Source organism: Lepisma saccharinum, chromosome 19 (genome assembly GCF_977018435.1).
Source record: "Lepisma saccharinum chromosome 19, izLepSacc3.1, whole genome shotgun sequence".
Classification (NCBI taxonomy): Eukaryota; Metazoa; Arthropoda; class Insecta; order Zygentoma; family Lepismatidae; genus Lepisma; species Lepisma saccharinum.
In genome coordinates, this window is record NC_139247.1 from 70,962,557 (window position 1) to 70,990,286 (window position 27,730).

Consider the following 27,730-nt stretch of genomic DNA (forward strand, 5'->3'; position numbering starts at 1 on the left):
ACCTACAGTTTAAAGTGGGATCCGAACCACTTGTGCCTCCACCAGGTATCGAACCCGGGACCTCTTGATTACAAGTTGGCGACGCTACCACTGCGCCATCGGGGAGGCCCTCAAACTTTTGAAAAACTTAACCTAATGAACACATTAAGAATGGAACCATATGGAAACCTAACTAATGTGAATAAACTATTGACAAAGTTTATTGATGCCAGAAACTGAAAATCTACCATTCTGATGTTAAATAGGAATAATTGATTTGGTTATTTTTCACTGCTATCAGACATATTAAATGGCAATCATTCCATGAAGAACTTGAAGCGATCTTTTGCATCCTTAATTAATGTATGTAATCAGGTAAACAATTGGATTTGTCTTACACAAAGAAACTTCATATTAGAAATTTAATTTACAAAAATGGCTACAAGAAAATCATATTGTAAACTTAGTACAGTAGTATGTTAATAATGAAGTGACATGCCTACATTGGCTGATATCAATAAAGTATTTATTAATATTCCATCCTAAACTATACAGTTCAATAAGCTTTCTGCAAAGTAACAGGAGTCTTCAATGTGATTTTTTTTGTTTTGTTTTGGATCATGTGCATTTTTTACGTGCACATATTGTCAGTTTGTGTGTATTCCTTATATAGAATTGAGAATTGCAAAGTATAGATAAACCGTATACAGAAAAATGAGACTAAATTTACCAATATGACAATATTGTTCCAGTCTTTTCTACAAGTTGTTTAGTTCCCCCCTTGTTTTCATATTGCATATTTGGAACTATATTCTTGCAGCCACATTATTTAATTTCTAATTTTCTCATTTTATATTAATTGTCTGCTTCTTTGACCTAACAGTGATGAGGACGAATGATGGTTATATGAAACTGATGAAGGTGTATCGGCAGAGAATAGTCATGCACAAGCGAAGGCTCACACTCTGAACTTTTGATGGTGGGATCATTTATTTATTTATCACCTATAACAGATCTCTGGCTCCAATTACAATAGGTGTACAGAGAGTAATGACAATTCATAAATACCAATTATAACAATACAATACAACAGAAGAAGAAAGAGTGTTATGAATAAACCCCTTCATGTGCTTCACCACCCAGATAAGCTATAGCCACATTATCAATTCCAGAGTACAGTCATAAATGATCCTATTGTTACCATCCAGAAGTGTCTGCGACTCTACAAGTCAGATAAAAATATATAAATAACTTACGTGAGTGAGTCGGAATGTTTTTCTTGTATGTACGCATTGCTTGCATTGTAGAATTATTTTCCTGTATGTTACGGTTATTACAAGCATAAAAAACTTTAGGTGAGTGGTTTTCATTTTTACATAGCGAGTTCTTAACCAGTGAGATTTTCATCAGAGTTTTTATGCCGTCACCGTAAGTTTTTTTACCTTTTCTAACCTCAATCTGAATCCTCAACTTACGATTTGACAAGGCGGTGCCATGTTTGGCACCTAAAGTTTGTTATTTGCCTGATGAAGGAAGTAGTACAGACTTCCGAAACGTCATTTTGAACCATTCCTACTCACTCACGTAAGTTATTTATATATTTTTATCTGTATTGATAGTTAGTAAAATGCACCATTGTAAAATGTTTGACTCTACAAGATTATTAGAACACATGCATAGGATAATGACAATTGCCAACGTACCAATGCTAAACTGCTAAGAAGAATGAGAGTAATGACAGCAGTCTCAAAATATTTGTTTTCTATAAGTTGGAAGGTTTTAAGTCTAAGGTGGGCCCAGCCTTGCCAGAAGGGAGAATCATCGTCGCCAGCCAAAACGGGGAAGCGTTTATAGCAGTTATCAGGACAACAGTCAGCAGGGTAATCAGCCAACATCACATCTTCTGTTCCAGCATCCAGCACCTGGTCCTCTCCCTCCAGCACCCCCTCACCATCCTCTTCTTCTAGTTCTGTGTTAGTAAAAGAGAAACAAGTATAAGTGTGTGCTTATACAAACAGATGCATGGATCAGCAATTCCTAATGGATGCCTATGGCTCACCAATTGAAAATAGCAGGTTTCTCTACTGGCCTGGAAAGTTAACTATTAAGAATGTGAACAGGAATAAAATAATGTAATTTTTTATAGAACTTGAGGGTACACAATCGTGATTTCTATATTATAAAAACAGTAAAAAAAAATTTGGATTTATCAGATCATTTAAATTAGGGCTGAGCCGATGCCGATACTCTTATTGATATCGATACTTGAAAATTTCAATAATTAAAATTTGTTGAAAATATTGGCCAATATTGGTGTGTAAATATTCTTCTCCAATTATATGCATCAATTTACAAAGTACAGTAATTTTCTTTAGAATATTCAAGAATTGCATCAAAATATTAAAATAGCTATTATGTAATCACAAAATATAGTTTTTCATGTAAATTTTGGTGCAAAATAAAAACGAACTTTGGATTTTGCATAATTTCCAGGATAATTAGACTCTGCGAAAGTGTTGCATGGTATTTTTATGGACCCCGTCAAAGACTAAAATGCCAGAAGTTTCGGCTGGTATCGACAGATGAATTCCAAGCGATAGTTTCTGATACCAATACCACTGGTATCTGACGATAACGATACATAGGGATCGGATCAACCTTCATTTAAATTATCAGATATTACCAATAAACCAATATAACTTATTTTCCATCATTGATTGGTTAAACACCAACTCTTAATTAAAGTTCCATTTTTTTCTTTCAATGGTAACAGCATGTCACTATTTCACAAACATGTGTATGACTGTGCAACAGTATGCTTGTATGTGTTTTTGTAATTTTCCTTTCGCAAATATTCTGGTAATATTTTTCTGTTGTTATTGTCAAAGATACGAAACGGAATGTGTGAAAAATGCAGAGTGTAAATCACACAATGGTGAAATGGAAAGAACATTAACCCTAGAACACTACCGTGTAACAATATTACAGTGTCACTAGTGCTGCGTAAATTGTACGTACATGAAGGGATTGATTTTTAAAACAACCTCTACATCATGAAAACAAAATGACGATTCTTTGTGAACATTATTTTGTTTATTTTTCCTTATATTGGAGTTTTATTCTTCATTTTAAAATGTATAAACATGGTTTTATTAAACGTAGAATATTTTAAGAGAAGCTCTTGATTGACAAGCCCATTCGAAGGTGAAAAGTTCAAACAATGAAAAGCAAACAATAATAATATTCATAACACTGTAAATAAGGAACAAATGTAATTTTGTCTTTGTCTTTTGTCTTACAAGAAAATAGTGTATGGTTCTAAACTTTTGTTTTCAAAATCTAACTATTCAAATCGAATTTACAAATGTCAAAATTATGTGAAAGATTTTTCTCGTTTTACTACGTAAAATTGATGTACAGTGCACAACATAACAAACCAAATCAAGATGATCAGCGCTTGCTCCCTCCTTACTACAGTTCTGCTTTATGTCTGACAGACAACTTGAGGCACTGCTAGGTGGAGGGGTTAGTAGGTTTGAGGTGGGAGGTGGGAGGTGGGAGGTAGGGGAGGTATTTGAGCTCAAACTTTGCACCGCAAAGCATACGTAAATTTTACGTACAGTAGTGTTCTAGGGTTAAAAAGGAAATTGGAGAACTCGATTGATTGATTGATTTGGTGTTTTAAGTCCACGTGTTTTAAGTCCACTTTATGCACACTAAGGCTAATCAGGACTGGACCTACAGTTTAAAGTGGGATCCAAACAACTTGTACCTCCACCAGGTATCGAACCCGGACCCTTTTATTACAAGGAGACGATGTGGAGAACTCGAAAAAGACTTACAGGCTAGGAATGCAACTACACGAGACAGTAAGCATATAACACAATGCAAGTGTGCTTAGGTGATGCTAGAATGAAAAGAGATGAAAAATTCTCCTTTTCTTCTCCTTTTTCTAATTGCACCTGTATCGAGATGGAATGTCAGCATTTATCTCCTGTGAAAGCCCTAGCCATTCCAGACAAAATTACACAAACAACAATTCTCTTCAATCAATAGTTCTCTTTCTATGAATTTTAAAAACATTTTTGTGCATAAAGCCCACTTTTACAATTTTTAACCAACAATAATAAAACCTGTTTTTGGCAAATTTCTTATACTCGCATTGTGTTGAGATTCATGTGATACTTCATACGTAATTGAACAAGGAAAATAAAATGGAATGGAAATATCATCTATGATTTTCAACATGTTAAATGCCACCATGTGGTGCTGAGACAGGTAACTCGGGCCATCTTGAAGGCAATAATTTTTGTGGAACCACAGTGGGCCTTCACTATAGTGAATAATAAGCAAAAGAGTGCTTCATACCTCCATCTTGTTCCAAATCTTCTTTACTGGCATCTTTCTTCTCTTCTCCGTCTAATGTCTCTGCACTACCCTTGTGGCTGTCATCTTTGAATGGACGGTTCTTATGGCTTCCATAAGATTTGTTGCTGTAATAAAGAGAAGAAACATGAGGCAATCTGAAAGAAACTTCTTCAGTGTGTTTAAACACTGAAGCACTAACTTAGCATAATTACGAAATTATGTGATTATCTATGAAAAAACTGAGAGAAGAAAATACTCTCACACAACATTTCAATTTATTTACAAAATATTTTTTCTTCAATATCCTAAATTTCCATTAAATCTGCTAAAGTTTTGACACCATTACATCACTAGAAATCATAATATCTCTTTTTTGTTTCATAGAGGAAAGGGATTTTCTAGCATGCCAACAACCCAGAAATATGTCCCATAGTACTGCTTTTTCTATGGTAATCTGATCTATGACAACTTGTAAAGTGAAGGAACATGAAGCATCTACATTTATAAATTTTCCATTTTAAAAGTATTAGAACTCTTCCCATGGACCCTTCTTTAATTGCATATATTCTGAGGAAAAGTTAAGCAATTTTTCAAAGATACAATTATTTAGTTTGTACAAAACATTCTAACAAAAGTGTAATCATGGACAAGCCATTCAATCATAAAATAAAACTTACCTGTGTGAAATAAAATATCCACAAAAATATTGTAACATATTGATGTAATACCACATATTCCGTGTTGTATTTTACTTCACACTGAAAATATATTATTATTAAAGTAATGTAACAAAATATAAATATTCCATTTTGTTCATGGAGTTTTTGATGGTTAGGTAGTAGAGCAGCCTATGGCTCAACCTTGGCCGCTAAATAAAGGGGTTATTATGATTATGGTTCTTTCTAAAATTACAGTGTACAATTTTAATACCCACATATCAAAACGTACACGAATTCAAAATTACAAAATTTGCACATGTAGTATTTCAAAAGATTTATGAACATATAAATTACATACAAATGCATAGTAAATGTTACTAACCTTATTGCATCTTCTTCTGGCCTTCTGTTCACCAGATCATTTTCTATTCTATTATCCTGAATGTCTTTGATGGAATTTCCTATTGCCTTGGTGTTGTTCATAGCCAGCTTTCCCTTCTTCAGTTTGTTTTTTAGGTCTCCTTTGAGAAATAAAAAAGTGATAAGTGAAATTTTGATTAATATAATTATTAACTTGACAGAACTATTGGCATTTACAATTTGTATAATTCCATGCAAGATTTTGAGTTCCTAATAAGCAATGGTGAAAAAAGAACAACCTTATGTGTAATGCTGGGACTTTTACTGACCCTAAGTAAAGAAAACATGGATCTCATCGAATTTTTTAAACATAGTTTGATAAGAACAAATATTAATATTAATTTATTTAGTTGTGTTTTTAAATTTACAGGCATTTCTTCTTTACACACTTATTTCCCTGTGTTAACAAATTTCAACTATTTCTATAATATCTCAGCATCATGAAGGAATGTGAACATGAAACTACTTAAACCTAAACTTTTGGTTTAAGGAAGGTAGATATTTTGCAACTGATACCAAGGGTAATATAGAAGGCTCTAGTGACTAAATGACTGATTAATTTATGTCAATTTGGAAGTCACTGTGAAACAAGGCAATTTACATTATACATAATTAATACCATCGCTTTTGTAACATTTATTTTTATGTATTCTTGGAAAGAAAATTCTGTTGCTTTCCACTCACCTAAATTGTAAAAAAGAAAAAAGTACAATAATTATTTCAAATTATTTTTCTGTAGTTTATGGTTATTACAAGCATAAGAAAACAGTTTTTCTTTGTGACGTTTCAGGAGAACAAGAAAACAATTACTTCAAAGTAATGTTTTTCATATTTCTAAGATAAATCTGAGAGAACTCCACCCACACCAAAAAAATAATATTTGTTTTTAGAAAAAGAGAACTGATTCTATGCATAGTACACTAGACTCGCTAATCCGGCCCTCTCAGTAGTCCGGCCCACATCCAGCCTGTAGTCACTCAAGCAGAAATGATGCGCACAACAATGAATTATCGTGTTGAACAATGTTGTTAGTTAAAAATGTTAAACAATGCTATACATACGTACAGTATTTGAAATTGTGACTTTCTTACAGTAAAGTTCAGTACATACTATGGCTTCTAAAAGGAAACACGTAAAGTACAGCCTGTATAGTCCCTGTGTGTTTAAACTACATAGTAGTATGTAATTTCCAACCCTTTCAATAATCCGGCACTTCCGCGAATCCGGCACCCATATGTGCAAGAAATGGCCGGATTAGCGAGAGTCTAGTGTAATTATTTTATGAATAATTAACATAACGTTTGATCTACTGCTGAATTCCATATCACATTGGTCAAATCTATGTGAGAATCATTTAAACAGTATTTCGTTCAGTTGCCCAGAAGACCAGCATCTACAACTACTATATTTCTCATTCTCTATTTCAGACTTGACAATGCCCATGTAATTTGGACACAATCCTCCGAGTATTGTTTTATTGTACATTTTCTTTTGAGATTACACATTTTGAACAATTACATTCAGATGAGAAGATTACTTATTATTCATCCCTTTAAATGATGTTTAGCTAAATTTTGTTACATTATTTGGCATCTTTTAAAAAAATTATGAGGACGTGTCTCAAGTCTAATACAGTTTTCATACAATTTAATTAATTTAATTAAAGCATAGAAACACTCTTTGTGAAAAGCATACTGAGACAATTCTCTATGGGAAATTGTCTTTTGCCTAACTCTACTGACTTTTCAATATGAATTGAAATAATTTTTATCAATTTCAGATAATAACTATCTTGAAACATGTTTTATCATTTCATGCAGTTAATTTTTCTAAAGACATCGATAGAATTATGTCCTCTTCAGATGGAAACAAATAATTAAATGAACATTCAATTGTTAAATCTTTATGTGAATGACCAAAATAAGTATAACAAAGAGTGGAAAGTAAGATAAACTTTTCAGCATGCTGCAATATGGAAATAAACATTATGTACATAATTATCCATACTATGGGAATGAGAGACGCAGTAATAGATAATGAAGGTACTCACGTTTTCAGGAATTAATAGAAAATAATGTAAAACAGCTTCGCGGAAAACGTGAGTACCTTAATTACATAATTATGATTACATGGATATTATATATAATATATAATATATATATATGGTTCTTAAGTAAGTTTATTTACCATGGATAGTAAATTCCATGCCATCACCGATTGCAACCTCCAGTTGTGTTTGTTCTTTTGGGCTCTTTTTATCTCGAAAGACCAGCCCATCAGCCAAGATCTCATCTGCATTCAACTCAGTTTCTGTATCCCTCTCGTGCGCATCTGTGGGAAAAGGAACACACCATATATTGCTTTGAAGGTGGAAGCTTTGCAATAATGTATCATATTATGCTTTGCATGCTTTATAATTAACTTCAATGTATCGTTTGCATCTTGTTTATTGTCTTAACTATAAGTGCCTTTATATTACAAATATAGAATCTAATCATTAGCCACAGTACTAATGTATATTTATAGTTAACGTTTCTAAAATTGTGTTCAAATGATAACTAGAATTGTGATATTAGCCACAATACTGTAAAAATTATATTCTCAGAACAACATGCTGTCCATCATGTGGTGTAAGAAGAGATAGTGAATATAATGTATAATTTATATGTAACGAAAAGTGCATAAATAAATTAAATATAAATATGCTAATATATACAAATGTCTAATGAAAAGCTATGAAAAATGTTTGACACAATACATTTTTACTTCAGTCAGAAAAAATCATATATTCCCCTTTCATACATTTATCAATTGAACAAATAAATTATCAACTTATTGAGCACTAATAAAAGTAAAATCTGATTCAAAAGAAGGCCACCAAAAAACCTAATGTGAAACTTTGTAATTCATCTGACTGTTTGTTGTTATTTAATTTTGTATGAAATTATCTTGCATCCAAATGATAACATGTGGAGGAGAAACGGTTCATTATAATCGCTTGTAATACACTATTTTTAAAATGCCAATCAGCAAAGTTGCAAAATGTGATCATAATGTCTGTATCAACTTTTACTATCTTATAATATAATGGAGCTAAAAAGATAATGGACTGAAAGACATATGAAATAATGGTTTATAATGTAATTACAATTGCTGTCAGCAATTGATATGTGATCTATGTACATCCAAGTTAGTAGTTATATGACCCATCAATATATTTAGGAAAAATAATGTGATTAAGACTGCAAAAAAGACGGAGAAACAAATGAAATTTTATTACAATGCTGAAGTCTGCTTTCTTGCATTTCCAAACATCAACAAGTGCATTATTAAAAATTCCCTTACTTAACGGTACTATAACATATATAAAAATCAATGAATGGTGTAGGCAACAATGTAAATGCACTAAAGAGCCACTTAAGAGAAGCAATGGGACTTAATACACTAACCACGCGTTATCTAATGAAAAGCCGCATGGTAGGCCTTGCATTCAAATAATTTAGTGCACGTGTAATTTTCACCCAATGCCTAAATCAATTAAGAGGTGTATGGTTGCATTTTTCATGTGAATAGACTATCACCGCAGAGTAATATGTTACACACATCTGCAAATTTCTACACTTTCATGGTTTCCAGCCTCGATTGTATGGTTCTCTAAAAACACTTTTGTATGTTGTTAATATTTGCTAAAGCCACACAAACTTGAGTTTTATGTGAATCCTATTGACTAGAAAGGGCAACACAGCAACGGTTGACAAATATCGAAGTACAAAGGCTGTCGCAGAGAAGGTGAGACAGATTTTTTCCTGGCTTGGCAACACTGCCTATGGTTTCAGCACTAGTCGCGTCGTGTAGGATGACTCATTCTGTTTCCGTAGCAAGTTGTCACATGTTGCGAAACCACATTAGTGAGCAGCTGTGTTGATTTATGTGGAACGTGTTTAGTTTACCCCTCCAGGTTTATGTGTATAACATTGCTTTTTGAGATGAGTATTCAAGATGAACAGCGACATGTCATAAAATTTTGTTGGCATTTAGGGAAAAGTGCTGCGGAAACATATGCAATGTTTCAACAGGCATATGTTGATCAAGACAGACTGAGTAGAGCCACAGTATTACCAAGGAGTCATTGAGACTCTGCGCCAGCACGTAGCAAAAAAGAGGCTGCATTTGAAGAACTCCTTCATATTGCACCACTATAATGCACGTCCGCATACCGCGTGGGCTTTTCAGGATTACGCGACGAAGAGAAAAATAGAAATTTTCCCACATTCAGCATTCAGCCTGGACCTTGCACCACTTTTAAAGGCCACTTTACGTGGTCGTCATTTCATGACGAACAAAGAAGTGATCACCACAGCACAAGTTTTCTTCAGTTCACTACCTGATGACGAATTTTCAAAGACATTCACAAAGTGGCAGGAGCATATGGATGCTTGCTTAGCTGTCAATGGTGCCTATTTTGAAAAAGATGTAAGTGTACTCGATATGGTTGATTCTGAATAAAACTTTTGTGGTTTGTAATTTTTTTTGTTTCATTTTAATGATTCTTGGAGTGGTCCATGTACATGCAGTCACGACTTTTTTACCTATTGCGCTCATTTTGGTCTCAATCGGTAGCTAATGAACCAAATTTTCACCCTAGTACATTTGCTAGCCAATGGAGGTCGCTGTTTTCCTGTACAGGAATTCGTCTCAAATTCTCTGCGACAGCCTTTGGACATACAGCAATAAATGTTCTGTACATATGTGATATTCCTGTTAATTTGAGCATTCAGAAAGAGAGTACATAATGGTCAGTGCTTAGTAAATTAAAAAATGAGAAATTGCACAACATATCAGGATTTATATTAAAAAAAAGTGTAAAAATGTTTTCACATTGTGATTGTACTGTTGAAAGTAGTGTTCCATAACTAGTGAGTCACCAAATTTCCAAGAGCATTTTAAGCATATTGACTAATGTATTTGGAAAGAACAATACAAATGTTTATTCTAGTAATCATTTGAACAAAGTTTATACAAACAGTAAGTGCAAAGGCATGGACACAATGCATCACTTAACTTTAAGTCTACAAAATACTGAAAAATGCATGACACTATAATTACGGAGATTGTTATACTTAAGGAAAAAATAGCTCCAAGTGATATTTTGGAAGGAAAAATATTACAAATGTGTGAAAAATACTTCAAAAAATAATGCACACCTACTAGCAGCAGAGTGAATAATGCTTTTGTGTGTATATATGGCAGTGTAAAAAGGTGCAAAATACAGTTATATTGTTATCCTTGGTTATATTTTTTTATCTGTTGCTCTAATGATTTGAAATAATAAAAATTAAAAAACCATGCCAGTATACCATTCTACTATGTGAAATTGGAATCTACCTTTGCATGTGACGAATGTTCAGAAAAAAAAGTGCTTTTCAAGACAACTGTGATCATAGACTAATTGTTGCAAACATTTGGGCAAACCTTCTGTTCAAGCCTCTTAGAATTAGCACAAAAAAGTGTACATACCCTAATACAGATTTCATACATGTCATACCACATATAGCTGGAAACAATTACGTTGTTGTTCTCAAAGATAGGCACACATAAAGCATATTCCTAGTAAATGCAAGTGAGAAAGGAATTTTATTTATAGAGTGAGAGAGAATAAATAAAAAAAATATCACACCGAAATCACTGTAAAGAGTCCTTTATGAAAACGCAGAACAAAGAAGCTTCCAGGAAACAGAAAACATGTGTTCCACACCACTAAGCAATACTGTTATAATCAAAATTATGGTTTATAACATACATAAAATATAAAATCTGATGCTTGTTTTGGAACATATAACACTCCTAGTTTCCCAGGTACATACATGTAGGAAATACTATACTCTTTGTTTTACTAGGAATCCATTCTATTCTGAAACCATGTGTGTTTTCTTTGTACAGTGACATATTCTGTAGTAATTATATAATTTCACAAGCTTCAATAGCTCTTTGTTGGCAATTGTTATTTCTGGCAACCCTGCTACCAGTAACAGCAGTGACAGAGTATCAATAGTATGAAATAAAAACATGGATTCTATGCTAATATATCAGCTTCAAACTCCTACAATATGTTCAGTCTATTTGAAAGTATTCAGGAAAGTCAACCAACACATATCATTCATACCACTGTGGGTTACATACACTATGATGTTAAATGTTTATTTGTATATTCTTTATAACATATAAATAAAAATTCCCAGATGATAATTCTTAAATTGGAAGTTGAAATATACAATTGTTGATCGAAGTATGGTTATGAAGAAAGAATATTCACAGAAAGTACATAATTTTGTTTCGCAATGTGTTATGCGAGTACGAAAATTGAAAGGAACATATAAGTCAAATGCAAGAACATTAATAGCATGGCTGTTAAGCTAGGAATCCAAGTAATAATTGTAGGAGTTGAATTCTTAAATAAATCTTCACTGTTGATGCTATTATAAGCACAAATAATTTTGGAGATTGCTGGAGACTAATACTCGTATAATCTCCCTATTATGTGGGAGTGGGGAAAACATCAAATTAATATTTTTCATGGTGAACTTGGCTTTGCAATTCCTTCAGGCAGGAATGGAAAAGATCGATTGATACTCTATTGGTATCAGACGATGTAAGCATTTTGGAACCGAACAGACGTATATAAATTACATGCAATTTAATGAAAAATTATGCCATTTTGTTATTATTTTTTGGGATATTAGGTATGGGCCAGATCAATCCGTTCTCTATCATTATCAGCCAATATAAATAAATCAGTGGATTATGATTATGATTATGATTATGGATTGGTAAAGTTGCTGCTAAATTTACTGATCTCATAACACTTTGTAAATTGGTGCAAAAGTTTGCCATGTTGTCATTCCTACATTCTGTCCTTGTGAAGTAGGAGTTTCAAATTTCAGTTACAATTTGAAAGAAAAAGCTATTATGCAATCATATTTAACAATAAAAAATTAGTATTAAAAATGGAGTACATGAACTTAGTATATAATTGAAGTAAGATGCAACAAATTATGCTATCATGTTCACTAAAGATCCATAGTCCTGCAAATTAAGATACTTGGAGATATTTTGAGAAATGATAGACATCTCAAACACCCATACGTAAAGAGCCTTTATATGGCAAACTTTGATGCTTTACTAAGATACGGGATTATGGTTTGGGGTAACAAGGGCCACTGCAATGTCCTTTTTATGCTTCAAAAAAGAGCCATAAGAATCATAGCTGGAGTAAAGAAAACTTATTCATGTAGAACTCTTTTTCATAAATTTAATGTGTTAACGCTCCCCTGCATATACATAATTGAATGCTTAATTTATGTAAAGCAAAATATTTCCAACTTTGCCCCAAATGAGGCAATACATGGCCTAAACACAAGAAATAAAGACAAACTTCACTCATAAAACACTGCCGCCTTAACTTATGTAAGAAAGGTCCCTTAAACTCTTCCATTGATGTCTATAATAAACTACCACAAGATGTGAGGGAAGAAACAAAATTGATCATATTCAAGCACAAGATAAAATCCATGCTTCTGAAGCATGTTTTTAATTCTCTAGCTGAATACATAAGACAAAACTTATATAACTCTATATAACATAGTAAAATCACATATTCTTCTTGTAAATTTAAATGTCAAAGGAACTTGGATAATTAGTGTCATCTAGAAGTAGGCTGTAGTGTTCTATATCTTCTCATGTTATGCTTTTTCTGTGATTTTGATATGCCATCCGATGCCCAATTTTTACATTTTTTGGCTATGCATTTTGTATTTGTATGTGTAAGATCTATTAATGTAGTATCGTATTGTAATGTATTGACATGTCCTATATTTCCATGTACTGTTATTTGTACACACACGGTAGTCCTTGGATGCAAATAAGCTAAACTAATTAAATAACAGTCACCTGTGGTATGCACATTAAATAAGGAGGTGAATGAACTATTCAGGTTCTTCAAGGAACATTTGTTACCACACTGAATATTGATTATCATTCAATTTTATATCAGTACTCTGCAGTATAAGCAAATATTTCATATCAGTCCATCCTTACCTCCAAGTATCTTAATTTGCAGGACTATGGATCTTTAGTGAACTGAAAGTATAATCTTACTTCTTCAATTATACAGGGTAACTCAAAATGATGGACCCAATTTCAGACATTTATTCTGTGAAAACTAATAAACAAATGTTATTGTGAGACATGTGCTAAGAAAGGTAAACTGTCAAAGTTTTTTTCAAACAAATCACAAGTGTTCTATGTGAGCACTTCGCGTAACACGGCACACATCAAGCTGATACTCTATCTCCTGCCAAACCTTGTGTAGCATGTTGCAGTCAATATCAGCAATGGCTGCTGTGATGCGGGCACGCAGGTCATCCAATGTTGTTGGAAGTGGTGGTACATAAACATGATCCTTGACAAAACCCGACATGAAGAAATCACATGGGGTCAAGTTGGAGAACGAGGTGGCCAAAAAGGAGAGGTCGATCCTCCGGAGATGCACGGCCTATCCAACGTTGTTCCAATGCCCCATTGAGATGGTCCCGAATGTTGCCATGGTAATGTGCAGGGGCACCATCCAATTGGAGAATGAAATCTGCGCTATCCTCTGCAAACTGTGGAAGGAGCCATAGTTGCAGCATATCAAGGAAAATAAGTCATGTCACGGTACGTTCATGGAAGAAAAAGGGCCATAAATCTTTTCATGAGAGATGGCACAAAAGGCATTCTCTTTGGGAGAATCACGTTCGTGTTCCACAAATTCATGGGGGTTAGCAGTTCTGCAAATCCTTACGTTGTGTCTATTCACTTCCCCTGAAAGGTGAAAAGTTGCTTCATCACTGTAAATTAACTTCTCAGAGAACCCATCCGTTTCCATTAATGCGAGGAAATCAGCACAGAAGGACGAGCGCAAAGCATAATCAGTGTCTTTTAAGGCTTGAACTAGTTGCAAGCGGTAGGGTTTCATTTGTAAACGTTTCCGCAGAACCAGCCAGACAGTTTTCTGTGGAAGTTGAAGTTCTCTCGCTGCCCGGTAGGTGGACTCCGCACAAAACATGTGCGCACTCGTTCCACTGTCTCTTCACCAGACGACGGATGGCCAGTCGATTTTCGTTTACAGATGCAGTCCGAATTTCTGAAATGTTCATACCACTTACGAATGGCCTTCCCCATAAGTGGTTCTCTCCGATATTTGGTACGGAAATGCCGTTGCACACTAATCACAGACTTGTTCACATGATAATCAAGCACACAGAAAGATCTTTGTTCTCCAGTCAACGCTATTTTCCTGCTTGCTGCTGACTCCTAGCGGTAGAAAGTGGAAACACTGCGTGAAAACTAAACTTTGAAAGTTAACCGTTCGAAGTGCATGTCTCACAATAACATATGTTTATTAGATTTCACAGAATAAATTTCTGTAATCGGGTCCATCATTTTCAATTACCCTGTATACTACAGTGGTTCACAAAGTTACAGGAGTGCCACGAAATGTTCCCAATATTTTCAGTGAAATGATATGATTGTTGATTATCTTTTAACTTTAGGCAAGCAACCTAACATCATTAACTGAGTGTTGCAAACGTTAGATAGACCTACATTCTGACTTTGGCACCGTGGAAATGTGTTGAAACACTAAGGGCACTGTGAAACGAAAAAGTTTGGGAACCCCTGATATACTATGTTCATGTACTCCATTTTTAATACTAATTTTTTATTGTTAAATATGATTGCATTCTGTAATGTGTGGTTCACCTGCTTTTTACCCTAAAAGTTCATTACCTCAAACATTGTCTCTAAATTCCAAAATATTGTGTAGTATAACATGCGAAAAAAGTACTTACGAAGAAAACTTGAATCTACGAAACATTTAGTAATAACTGTATGAAAGTAAATTACTGCTTTGTCAGTTTGTCGGAGCTCATACTCTACTGTACAATAAAGTAAAGAGGAAACAAAGATACAAACAACAAGTTTAATATGATATGAAACAATAATTTTAACGAAACAAATTCATTCTGCAAGAGAAAAAAATGTCATAAAATGAAAGATAGTAAGTGTACAAACATTAGGTATGATCGTATTGGGTTTATTTCATGATGGATTAAGAAAGCTTGTTTAGACTAACGAACAAATAAACAAACAAAAATAACAGAAAATGTTCTTTGCTTGCAGAGAAGCAGATGAAGTGCTTGTGAATTTGCATATTGCTAAATCTATATTTTAAGTATAATCATTGCAAATAATGAAAAGGCGACCACTTAAAAAATAACAATCTACGGATTGTTATCGTTATGTGGGAAATAATTTAAATTCACTCTTGTTTAGCTAATTTGATGAAATATAATTTATAAAACACATACTAATGAAGTACTTCTTTGCATATTTTTACAATTTACATCCTACAAATAAAAAATATGTTTATAATATATACAACAATTAGATGTAAGAAGTGTATGTGTTACTTTATGCAGTACATAAATATTGTAATCTGGATATGTATTTAAGTGGTTTTATTAATTTTTAAAAGGAATAACTTTACTAAAAATATATTTAATAATCAACATTTTGAGGCAGTCAATACACTAATAGTACAATATAATTTATATTATTTACTCACAACTAACTGTTATTTAATTCAAGGTTAATGTAGCATAAATGTTCTTTCAACAACTGCTATAACATGAATTAATAACATATTATACTTATCTTGTTAAAATCTTACTCTCATATTACATTATTTGTGGCACATATGATAGCTTATTTTAAATAATTTTAAAACAAACAATACATTTTATTATACACTCTCTCCAAATAGTAAATGTTACAAGATAAGTTTTTTTTGTGAAGTATAACATTAAACTGTGGGTATGTGAATATAAATTCTTCTTAAGGTTTGTAAATGTTGTAGGAAACATAAAAACCACTAAAAATAATTGTACTATATTATTTTGTGCACACAGTGGAACCTCGATTTTATGTTTTTCAGGGTACCAAGCTGAAAAAACGTCACATGTGCGAAAATGTAATATCGAAGAAAATCCTATGACATTTTATTATGTTAGGACCATCAAGATTGAATGTATAATGTGGGAAAATGTAAAATGCAGGAATATAAAATCAGGGTTCCACTGTATAAGTGGAAAAGAAATATAAAACACTCATTAGCCAATAAGAAAATTCAAATGTTTTGCTGCATTTTCAATACAGAGAAAGGAACGCTGCATAAACAAGGTGAGCCTGCAACTCACATAGTTGCCAGGAGGAGATCAAAGCTGACAGTTTGTTTGAAATAGGGGCGTGCTGGATCCCAAAAAGTCGGTACCAGGATTGGGAAAAATATCCCAATCCAATCTGAACTTCGGGAAACGATTTCCACTATTCAGGATCACAAGCAGTCAAGAAATTCCATTTGATCATGTTTATTGTTAATTCTCAATGTTTTCTTCACCATAAATGTCTGAAATTTCTTGAAAATGGCTGCTTATATTCCAGAAATGAAAAAAAAAAAACCTCAAGGGGGGATAGTGTGTAGAATGCGAGGACAATGTGGGGCGAGTTGGGATACAAGTCAGATGGTGGGATTGGGGGAGTGGGGACAGGGGTGCAATGGAATATGAGAATTAAAAGCAGTATTAGGGTTGATGGAAATGGGAGACAGGAAGGTATCCTGTTCCTCCCTGGCCCTGAGAGGAACCATAACAACTTCCAAACAGAACTACAATCTCCATTTATAACAAGTCTTCATCACCAACCAACCTGGTAGCCAAATAAATCTCTAGAACACTCATAAGAAGCCTACCACACATCTCCTTGTATCAGTAAAAACAGTCATGCGCACTACATTCCTTTCTACCCACTGTACACAGCTAGGCCCGGCCCTAGGTGAGTGTGGGGCCTGGGGCATACAATATACATGGGACCTATAACCAAAATGTTTCAGAGGTCTGAAAAATGGGAGATTTTTGTCTCTTAGACTGAAGTACGGGTGTCTTAAATCTTCACAATAAACATTATTAAAATTCATAAACAAATAATTTATATATTTCATAATAATTTCACCTAAGAGCAATAAGAACATGCTTAAGGTTGAAACCAAAAATTCTAGGCTATTAAAAGTTTCGAAAGTAGTGTTTCTTTTCTGATGCAGCATTATATTTAATTACCAAACTGGGTGTTCAATATAAAATTATCATATTTATGTATGGGAGTGGCACGATTTTTATATATTACTTTGTTTAGAATATGATTTTAGTAATTTCAGTAATATTTTTAAGTATGTAAAAGCAATCCACGAAGTCAGGATAATTCAGATTAGTTGCTTAATTGAAAGCACCAGTGTCCTATAAAATCGTTATAAACCTTACACGTACAATGATTTTTATTTGGCATGGGGTCTTGGGCAAGTGCCCCAGTTGCGCCTCCCTAGGGCCAATTCTGTCTACAGCGAAACTAACATTATTCCAAGCAGCTGCCTCCTCTCAACCTCAGGCAAATTTGGTCGAAAATACCCAGTTTACAACAAACACCTCATCCTTTCATCTCCTAAATGCCTTTATCTGATGAGAAAAACCTACGCAAACAGATTTTGCAGACCTACTGGTAATTTTGCCCTTCACCTCAAGGAACTTGCTACACCCCCTGTATTCTTGCCTGCATATCTGCAGCAACCGTCACCTGAGTAGGGTGAAACGTACACATCCTCTAATCTTGTGATCAACAGTCATAGCTCCACTACACACAATGTCGATTTCACTGTCGTCATCTACACTGACTTCTTGGGGTAATAATTATTGACCCTAGGTTGGTACATCTTAAAGGTTCACATAACCACTTTATATGGATGCAAAATAATATGCAGTTATTTCAAGTGTATTTTTTTCTACTGCTGCAATGTGTCGTCCTGGTTTCCCAGAACTTTCTCAAGTGAAGATAACCACACACACACAATACATAACTTTACATGATTAGTAACTCTACACTTCTAAGGAATAATCTTGTTTCTTCCTAGGAAAAGTGACTAGTAAGATTGTGTGTTGTGTGTGTGTGTGTGTGTGTGTTTATCTTGGCTTGAGTAAGTTGGGGAAACCAGGACGGAACATCCCAAGAAAAATAAAATAGAAACACTTACAATAACTGATATTATTTTGCAATCATTGATCCAGTACCTCCTTCTAATGCATCTACTAAAAACACTACAAATAAGCCTATGTTATCAGCTATCGCCCTATCAGTCACATATCCTAACTCCCTCCCAACACTCCTGACAACATACAAATAATCATCTTGGAACTAATTTAGCATAGGTTTCTACTCCCAACTCCCCTGAATCTGATCAGACAAACGAGAAGTTTGTGAACATTACCTATTACCAATGTGCTTAACCTCACCCAGGTATAACTGAATTGAATTGAATAATAGTGCATTTTCCAGCACACAGGCATAGGGCAAACATTGTGACTAATGCATCACTTCAGCATGCACCAACTATTTTCTACTGTTCCAATCAATTATAGATCCACAAGTGCATTTGAAACCCTGGCATGGGAACAGTGTCGCAAGTTTAACTTATGGGGAAGCCTGTATTCCACATATTTTCCGATGTTTCAAAAAGCTTGGTGCTACTACAATGAGTATCTGGGAGGGTAAAGGAAGCTGGAGCATGGTGTTGATCCCATCACCCCTACCCCAACATGGCCAACATGATTATGTGTGAGGAACTACCGTCTCACACTCTTCGGATCTTCGTGGCAGGGTGAAATCCACAGGGAAATTTGCTGTGTAGACCTTCTGGTAAGAAACAACAAGTACTTACTTGTAACAGGCAAAGTAAAGGTTGGAGTTGGCGAGTCGAGAGCCACTTTAAGCAGGAATGTTGTCTGAAAAATATCCACCCTTTTCACCCTAATAAAATAAACCTAGGTCTCCTAAGTAATAGTCAGACTCCTACCAACTGAACCACCACATCCCATGTATATAAGACACACACTACAACCATTATACAGTAGCAAGTAGTTGAATCTATAAGTAGTGAGCATACCCTATTTCAAGAACAATTCCTTTTTCCTATGACATACCACAGGGTGTATCTTTGAAATGTAATCCTCCACATGGATATGCTATGCTATATTGTAACACAGTTTGTTAATTGTTCTGTTCAAATGCTGCAGCTCTCCTTATGTTTTAATTATGCCTCTTAATGTTTTATGGAACAGATTTATTCTGAGCTTACCATTGTTCTCCATATGAAATGGTACCACATCAACCACCAGAGTTTTCTGCACACTTCAATGTTCCGATGCATGAACATAATACTACCAGCAAAACTACTTCTAAGAGAAGAGAACCACGTGGAGAGCTAGTGTACATCTTATTCTAGACCTTATTATGCTTCCAGTAATTAAAACTAGCTATGAGAAACATCCTGTACCATTTGTTCTGGACAAGGATCTAATAGGAAGTAATTCTGAAGAATGAATGTTATCTAACTCCTAATAGTTGCATGAGGATAAGCTTCTGAACATTAATTATTTTATTATTCAGTATCCAAATGGCAACTAGATTGAAATAAGTGTTCCATGGAGGTCAGTCAGCATTTACGTCTGTCATTTTGAGGGTATGCATTGTTGTCATCAGAAAATATTAAGAAGGAGTAACAGTTCAAATATGCTTCCCTGATAATAACAATGTATACCTGGCTGATCTAATATTGGTCTAACTTATCGCACAAGCTTCAAACAACTTTCCTGCACTTCACCTTCTGACATAAGCATGGAATACCTTTGTTGTCAGGTTAAGGTCTCTTAGCATAAATACACTGCAATTTTTCACAGCTTGACCAAAAAGGTATTATTTATGCTAAGAGAACTAAACCTAACCAGCCTAACCTAACAACAAAGACATTTAGCCTAACAATAAAAGCATCTCGGCTGATGTCAGAATGCAAAGGGCAGGGCTTGTGAGATAAGTGAGCCCCACTGGCAATACTTGTTTGCATCACATTACCAGGAAATCTTCAATGCCTAAGCAGATTGCTTGTTTTTATAACAGGCAATGTTTCACAAATAGCTTTTTTGCATCACCAAACCTAATGGAGTTAAAACAAGCATCTTGTATTGTGGACTACTTGGTTTGCTGAATCTCTTCAAATCAAGACTGTATGCAATATTCATATGTTTTACCTTTAACTCCACTGGGCACGTTTCACAATAAGCAGTTTGTGAAACATTATCTCTTACACAAACAATCAATGTGCTGTTTAGAAATAATGTATTTTTCAAAACAAGGCATAAGAGAAATGTGTCAAATTAAATTTTTATTACCAAATAACACACTTGTTCACTTTGAATCTAAATATATCTGTTTGCGGTTACATGCAGATATGTAACTCTGATAACTTCATCATTTTTCTGTGCACATTTTCTTCGTGATCGATTTTGCCATCCATCTGGTGGCTTCATCAGGCATGAAGCATGTACAAAAGTTAACTTATTAGAGTGAATCACATGATTCCTGTCAAGATCATCTGACCTCGTGAAGCAAAACTCAGAACAGGCAATGTAGATCATATTCAAGATGAGAGATTGTTGATCTGATTCACACTCCATTAGGTCGGATACAACTGGACAGATGTTTGTGAAACGTTACGAATTTTAGCATATTTTGTGGGCTCCTTGTGCTTTAATAATAACGAGAATACATTTATTTTTAGTACAAGCCACAGAGTGTTTTCTTCTGTTGGATTGTATGAAACTGCACTGTATTGTCATGCTCTATGTTATGTTGTTGCGTGCGTGAAGGTGTGATATGCTATATGTTTTGAACAAGGGACATATGTAACATTATAGGTAAATGCTCGTGAAGAAGGTGACTTTATGTGTAATGCGAAAACACAAGCTATTGCAAAAAAAAAAATGAATTGCTGGGTCTACAGTTCTGTTATTATTTTTTTATTGCTTCACCCATATTGTGGCTTAATGTTTCCAAAGGGGGAAAAAAAAGGTTTTAAGTTTTTTCTGAGTTGTAATAAAAATTATGAAAGAGGAAAATTTAGACAAAATTACTTTGCCTCTATGTCAATAGACCTTGAACATACTAAGCTGTTTAGTTCTTCTTAATTGCACTCAAATATCTACAAGGGAATAGCAGTCTCATGCAACAATGGTTTGTATTTATTAAAACATACATTAAAATTATTGGCAAATAGATATTACAAGTATTGTTAGTGATTTTTACTTATCTTTCCATTAAATTATGCATTGACTAGTAAAGTGTAATTTTAGGTTGTTAACAAGTCACTATTAACTAATACTTTTCAAGACTTATATTCAATACACTAATAAAAAATATACTAAACAAACTTGAAAAGCAGTGGCCACTATAGTTACATTTATACAGCCTAATATCTTCACCACAACTCTACACTTGCTGCAACGTTTCTTTAAAAAACTGTAACTGCTATTACATAAAGTCCTTATAAAAGAGGAATGAAATCATAGCTCCTTCCAGTTTGGTCAGAAGTTTAGAAACAGAAAGAAAGAAAAGGAAAGACAGTCATGCACAATGACTGGTTTAAACTGCAAACCACTAAGAAAAATCATATCATTTTGAAGGTAAGTGTTGCAATTACTCCACTTCCACATTGAAGCTTAATGCAAAACATAAAAGAGCAGTGAAAATCTTGTGCACAAACATCTAGAAACTATGCTTGGAAAAAGTGCCTCGTCAAATCTATCAAAAGCTACAGAAAAACAATGGATGTGGCCCACCCCAAACAGTTCGAGCTGAAGTCATAGGTTTCCTTTGCACATACATTACTGAGGTCTTACAAAGCGGAAATTGAAATCTCTCTGAGATAACATGATGCAAACGGTAGAAGGACATAGACTGAAAAATTCATATTAAGCCAAGTAAGAAGTATATTTGCAGTGCAGAACTGTTGATTTTGTCTATTATTGGGTTTAAGTAGAAGGGTTTTGAGAAAATTAAATATGGTTAGAGTAAGGATGAAAAGTATAATGTTCTCTCATGCACCAATTTACAAGAGGACCCTGAAACCACCATTGGTTGATTTTTTTTATTCTCATTGAAAAAAAAATATGGGCATGCAATTTTTAGAATTATCAGATTGACATGGTCAAACAAATGACCACCCAATCTTGCAATCTTACAGGCTTCTTGTGGTCATTATAAAAGAACACTTTCATCATGTGGTTAGTTCAGATGTAATTCTGTTAAATATTTGCATTTTTCTCTTGTGGCTGATTTATACTTACTGATTTTTGAGTATACAGGAACTTTAAATGTGGTGCAGAAATTATTTCACTATAAAATGTTTGTACAGTATTGTATTTGACTCTTAAGTAAATAAATAAATAAATAAATTCAAATTAAATGTTGTGGTTTACTATAAATATAAATGTAGACTTGTTATTACAGTTGGATTAATGCAACTGAACCTGGTTGATTTTGAGTTGGTGTGTCTTTCTCTGTAAGGAAGAATGGATAACGTTGGTGTTAAAGGTGAATATCCCTCCACCAGTACAAAATAGAGGAAGGAAGAAGTTTATGAAGCGTTTGCTCAACATTGAGGCTGTAGCCCCCCACCTCCCCCTGAACTTGGCCAATGTAATGTGGAGGTTTTGTGTCATTCTTGCCACCTTTACCTCCCATCCCCTGCAGATACCCATTGACTAGATGCTGGGCAATCCCCCCCTCCCCACCCAAGAGCCAGTTTGTGCGGACGCATTGTTAGAAAAATTTCCTTCTCAGGTTACCCACCTGGGGTATATCGCATGCCAGTCAGACACCTACCAACTGGGCCAAATGTATGTATGCATTTATTTTTGCATGTCTTCATAAATCATTTATCTTCGTTGGTTCTCTGCTGTTATTGTCCTTGCTTTACATTACATATTGAATGCATGTTGTAGCATGCCACATGTTTTCCATTCAGCTGGTTGTACTGGTTATACCATGTACTTGTGGCACCAAACTAGTTGTCATCTGGCTATCTCAGAACTACAATCAGCCAAGTGAAACAAGTACAGTGTAACCTTGATTTTACGTTTTTCGAGGGAACCAGGCGAAAAAAATGTATAATGGAGGCAAATTTTATAACATTTTGCTATGTTAGGGCCATCAAGATGTATACATAATGAGATGAATGTAAAATCGGGGTTCCAGTGTATACAATATGCCACAATCATGGGGATAACTTGGGACTAAACATTTTGTAGAATCAAAAGTTTTCCATCCCATAAAAAATAGCATCCAGGACTAGCTTGCTACATTTAAAAATCACAAAAAAAAATACTCATTTCTTTCCTCCTCAGGTCCGAGGAGGTTAACAAAAATACCCTCAACTTTTAAATTTAATAAACCTTTGTCCTCGCCAAGTTATGCCTATGGCCACAATCTGCATCCATATGATAATCTTGCCTAAGGACAATGAAAGAAGTGAACATATGAAATGAATATGTTGGTAAAGAGAAATAAATCATGTAAAAGGGAAGCATATTCTTTCAGTGTCATACCACAACACAGCATGACATTACATCATGTTATTATGTTGCAAATTAACATGAGGATACATCCTATATCATATTCCAAACAGCTATTTACCTTGTTCGGAATGATTTTTGAAGAATTTTTGAAATATCATGCTACAAATTATTGAGCTGCATGATCTCTCATGACTCATTTTTAAAGAGAATTTCTATCAGTTTTTTACTTGACACCAATAGCATTTGAAGAATTTTATAGATTTGCCCTTCCATTATTTGAATTTACTTATCACATTAATGAGAGCATAACAGAATTTACCTTTGCATTTTTACCTTCATGTTCTAAAACAGGAAGGAACACTAAACGTTGGAGTTCGAAAGCTTTCAATTCAGATAGTCCTCTAAAAGACGAATTTGTATTAAATTATTGGCCATTTTCTTTTCTTTAGTCACATTCCGTGCTGTCTTGAATGTGAATGTATTTATGTGTGCCAATGTATCTCCGGTATCATTTACCTACTCTGTATTTGATAAATTTTTCTTGCTCTTTCTGTAGGCCAAAATATTACTTTTATATGTGAACCCGAATACAAGTACATAAATATAATTACATATGAATGTGAAATTACTCACAATAAGTCCTTTTGTACAAGAAATTGAACAATAAGCTATCATATGTGCCTTGAGAAAAATAGGACTACAATAGCATGCAGTTATATTTGTCTCATATGTCATACAGAAACCTGGTCCTTAGTGCCTTTAACAAAACTAAATAAATTTTACTGATTTGTCAGCCATAGTTCTTACTTATCAAAATCTATATTGTTGCTTGGTTAAAAATCATATAAATTGGCGTATTCTTTTCAGCAACAGTATAAAGCACCTTGATTTATAAATGCAACTAGATGTAGTTACTATGGTTACTGAAATGTCTAAATTAAGGTTACAAAGCTGCTAAGATTTCTTTTTTTTTCTTTTTGAAGTTTGCAACAAAAGTAAATTTTATTCAGTGAATCTGTCTAAATATTGTAATCGAAAGAATCACAGGTACATTCTGAAAATTTTTATCTTTCTCCAAATCATTCAATAAAGATGCTCATTATTTTTATAAAAAATAAACCATCGCATAACCATAAAAAAGAGTGCAAATAGTGCAAATAAATATTAAGAAGCCCTAAAATGCAATAAGATGCTACAGAAATCTACAGAACTAAGGGCTAAGGTGACACTCAATACATGACACACAGGACAAGCAATCTGATTGGATATAAACCTTCTTTCCAACTGGAGGAGGGTCCCTCACCTGGCGTCTGATCTGATATTTGATTGGTTAGTTTGGCACGCATCATCTTAGCCAAATTTAGCAAGCTACGTTTCATCCAGTTGATAAAGCGAGATATTCTATCAAAAGCTTCAGCTATCTTGTTTGTCTCATTGTCTGAAGTAGGTGCAGCTAAGCTAGAGGAACCAAAATTGCTCAAGAGCAAGGCCAAGAAGAGATTCAGCACCTGAAATATAGTAAAGTGTTTCAATTTGTTATACTTAAATAATATGGCACCATGCACACACACACACATCTCAGCACTCTTGATCTAATTGACCAGGCGTTAGTGTCTTCCAATATATACAGCATTGGGGTATTCCACGGAAAGTGGTCCTACTCAATGCAAATGATAAAATGAATTAATCTGAAAATTATTAATGTTTTTAATTGCTTTGAAGCTTATGTGTTTGTGAATGCATATAATTTACATATTTCACTGACAAAATTTATTAGCATCTCTAGCCTGTGTGCTTCACAGACAAATGAAGTCAAAATTAGCTACATTTTAAAGGGTCACACATGTAACACATTTTCGTTAATGCTTTCATGCATTCAGGCAATGTCATCACACTCAAGTTTCATTTCATTTGTTAGCAGACACAGTGTGGCCGCGGTGGCTCAGTCGGTAACGCGTCTGACTACCATGCTCAAGGTCCCGGGTTCGATCCCCGGCCGGTTCAAATCCGGGAACTTTTCTAAGGTTGGAAGCGGCCCCGGCGCCCACCCAGCGTCGAATAACATGGGTACCTGGGGGAAACCCTGGGGGGTAAAGGCGGTCAGGGGCGTGATGCTGATCACATCACCCCCACTCACGACCGGATCAAGAAAATGTGGGGCGTTACCCCCACACCCCCTATACGCCTTCATGGCGTGGTGCTATGCACAGGGGAGCACTTTACCTTTTTTTTTACCTTTAGCAGACACCACAAAGTACTTCATAATTTCATGAATCAGTTCACTATGAATATGTTAATCCAATCTCATGTTTAGAACCTTACATTTTGTGGGCGAAATGTCACATACGTAATGCTGGAATGCCCCTATTATGCATTTGGGATGAGCCATAGAAACTGATACTCAATTGGTAATGGCCGATGTAGACATATCAACTTTGTTATTATTTTTATGAGCTTGAGTTGCAAGCCCACTTTAGGCTAATCGGGACTGAACCCAAAGTGGAATCCGAACCACTATGTGCCTCCACCGGATATCAAACCCAGGACCCCTTGATTACAAGACATATTATTTTTATGAATATTCTGTAAAGGTGTAATTCATATACTCTGCTTTTATGAAGTAAATGTTTTAATGCAGTTTCTTTTTCAAAGCTAAAAGTATTGTGGACACCTGGTTAAATGCAATTGCTAATTGAGGTGAATGAACCACTTATGTTCTCTTAAGAACATTCCTATTTGTATATTGAATTAGTAGAATATTGGTTATCAATATCAACAAAAATTCCATATCTAAAGTAAACTAAATCCCATGCTGGAACAGCCTTCTAAGAGGCAGGGTCTATAGTGGCCTTTTCATTGGACGATGCATAGTGAACACATCAAGTCCCATCATGCCGTTTTCTGGCTTTCGAAACTGGAGCCTACTACCATTTATTTTCAAGTAGCTCCCCAGTTGTCCTATGGCACAGAGTGAATGCTGCAATTTCATGGGCTCTGACCAGGAATCAAACCCAGGATTGCTTGCACCACAGGAGGGAATGCTAACCAGAAGGAGTCCAAATAATGTCACACCATTCAACACCCTTTGTGTGAGGGGTTGAGATGATACACAGAGTACTGAACTATAAGTTTCCTAAAAGTTCTGGACCCTGTAAAATTTACTAAATGACAGACACACAAATTCAGTCTGAACTGTAGAATTTATCTATTTCTCCATGAAATTAGAGTGGTAAAGAATATTAGACTCCAAGAAATTCATTGATTGATTGATTGATTTGGTGTTTTAAGTCCACTTTATGCACAGTAAGGCTAATCGGGACTGGACCTACAGTTTAAAGTGGGATCCGAACAACTATGTGCCTCCACCGGGTATCGAACCCGGGACCCCTTGATTACAAGGCGACGACGCTACCACTGCGCCATCGGGGAGGCCCTCCAAGAAATTCATGTACACATACTTAAACCATTATCATGGAGACAAATATACACCTTTCAAGAACCTGAATGGTTGGTTCATTTACTGTGTATTCAGACATTTACTTTATAAAACCAAGGTACATGAATTATATCTCACATCCATTAAAGAAAACTAAAAACATGCAGTAAATTGTATGCTACTTATATAGACACTGGATCAGTAATATTATCTGCAATTTTTACCAACTGAGGCACCATTATACATATACCAGCCAAAATTATTGGAGTGCCAATCAATATATCTCATTCCTATTAGGAATACACTTAACAAAATCTAAC

The 27,730-nt window shown here is 34.6% G+C and overlaps 1 protein-coding gene across 44 annotated transcripts in view; it reads right to left on the reverse strand.

The window, feature by feature from the left end:
• The window catches only part of para (sodium voltage-gated channel paralytic), a 386,365-nt gene that overhangs the window by 22,757 nt on the left and 335,878 nt on the right, over positions 1 to 27,730 (reverse strand). For 28 of the 44 annotated variants that reach the window (XM_083141023.1, XM_083141029.1, XM_083141055.1 and 25 more), the window contains 5 exons: positions 25,248 to 25,482; positions 7,614 to 7,757; positions 5,389 to 5,527; positions 4,348 to 4,472; positions 1,683 to 1,948 (listed from right to left, as the gene is read on the reverse strand). In XM_083141023.1, coding sequence (XP_082997149.1) covers positions 1,683 to 1,948; positions 4,348 to 4,472; positions 5,389 to 5,527; positions 7,614 to 7,757; positions 25,248 to 25,482 — 909 coding nt within the window. The remainder of the gene's footprint in view (positions 1 to 1,682; positions 1,949 to 4,347; positions 4,473 to 5,388; positions 5,528 to 7,613; positions 7,758 to 25,247; positions 25,483 to 27,730) is intronic. The other 16 variants (XM_083141045.1, XM_083141042.1, XM_083141032.1 and 13 more) reach the window with 3 other exon arrangements.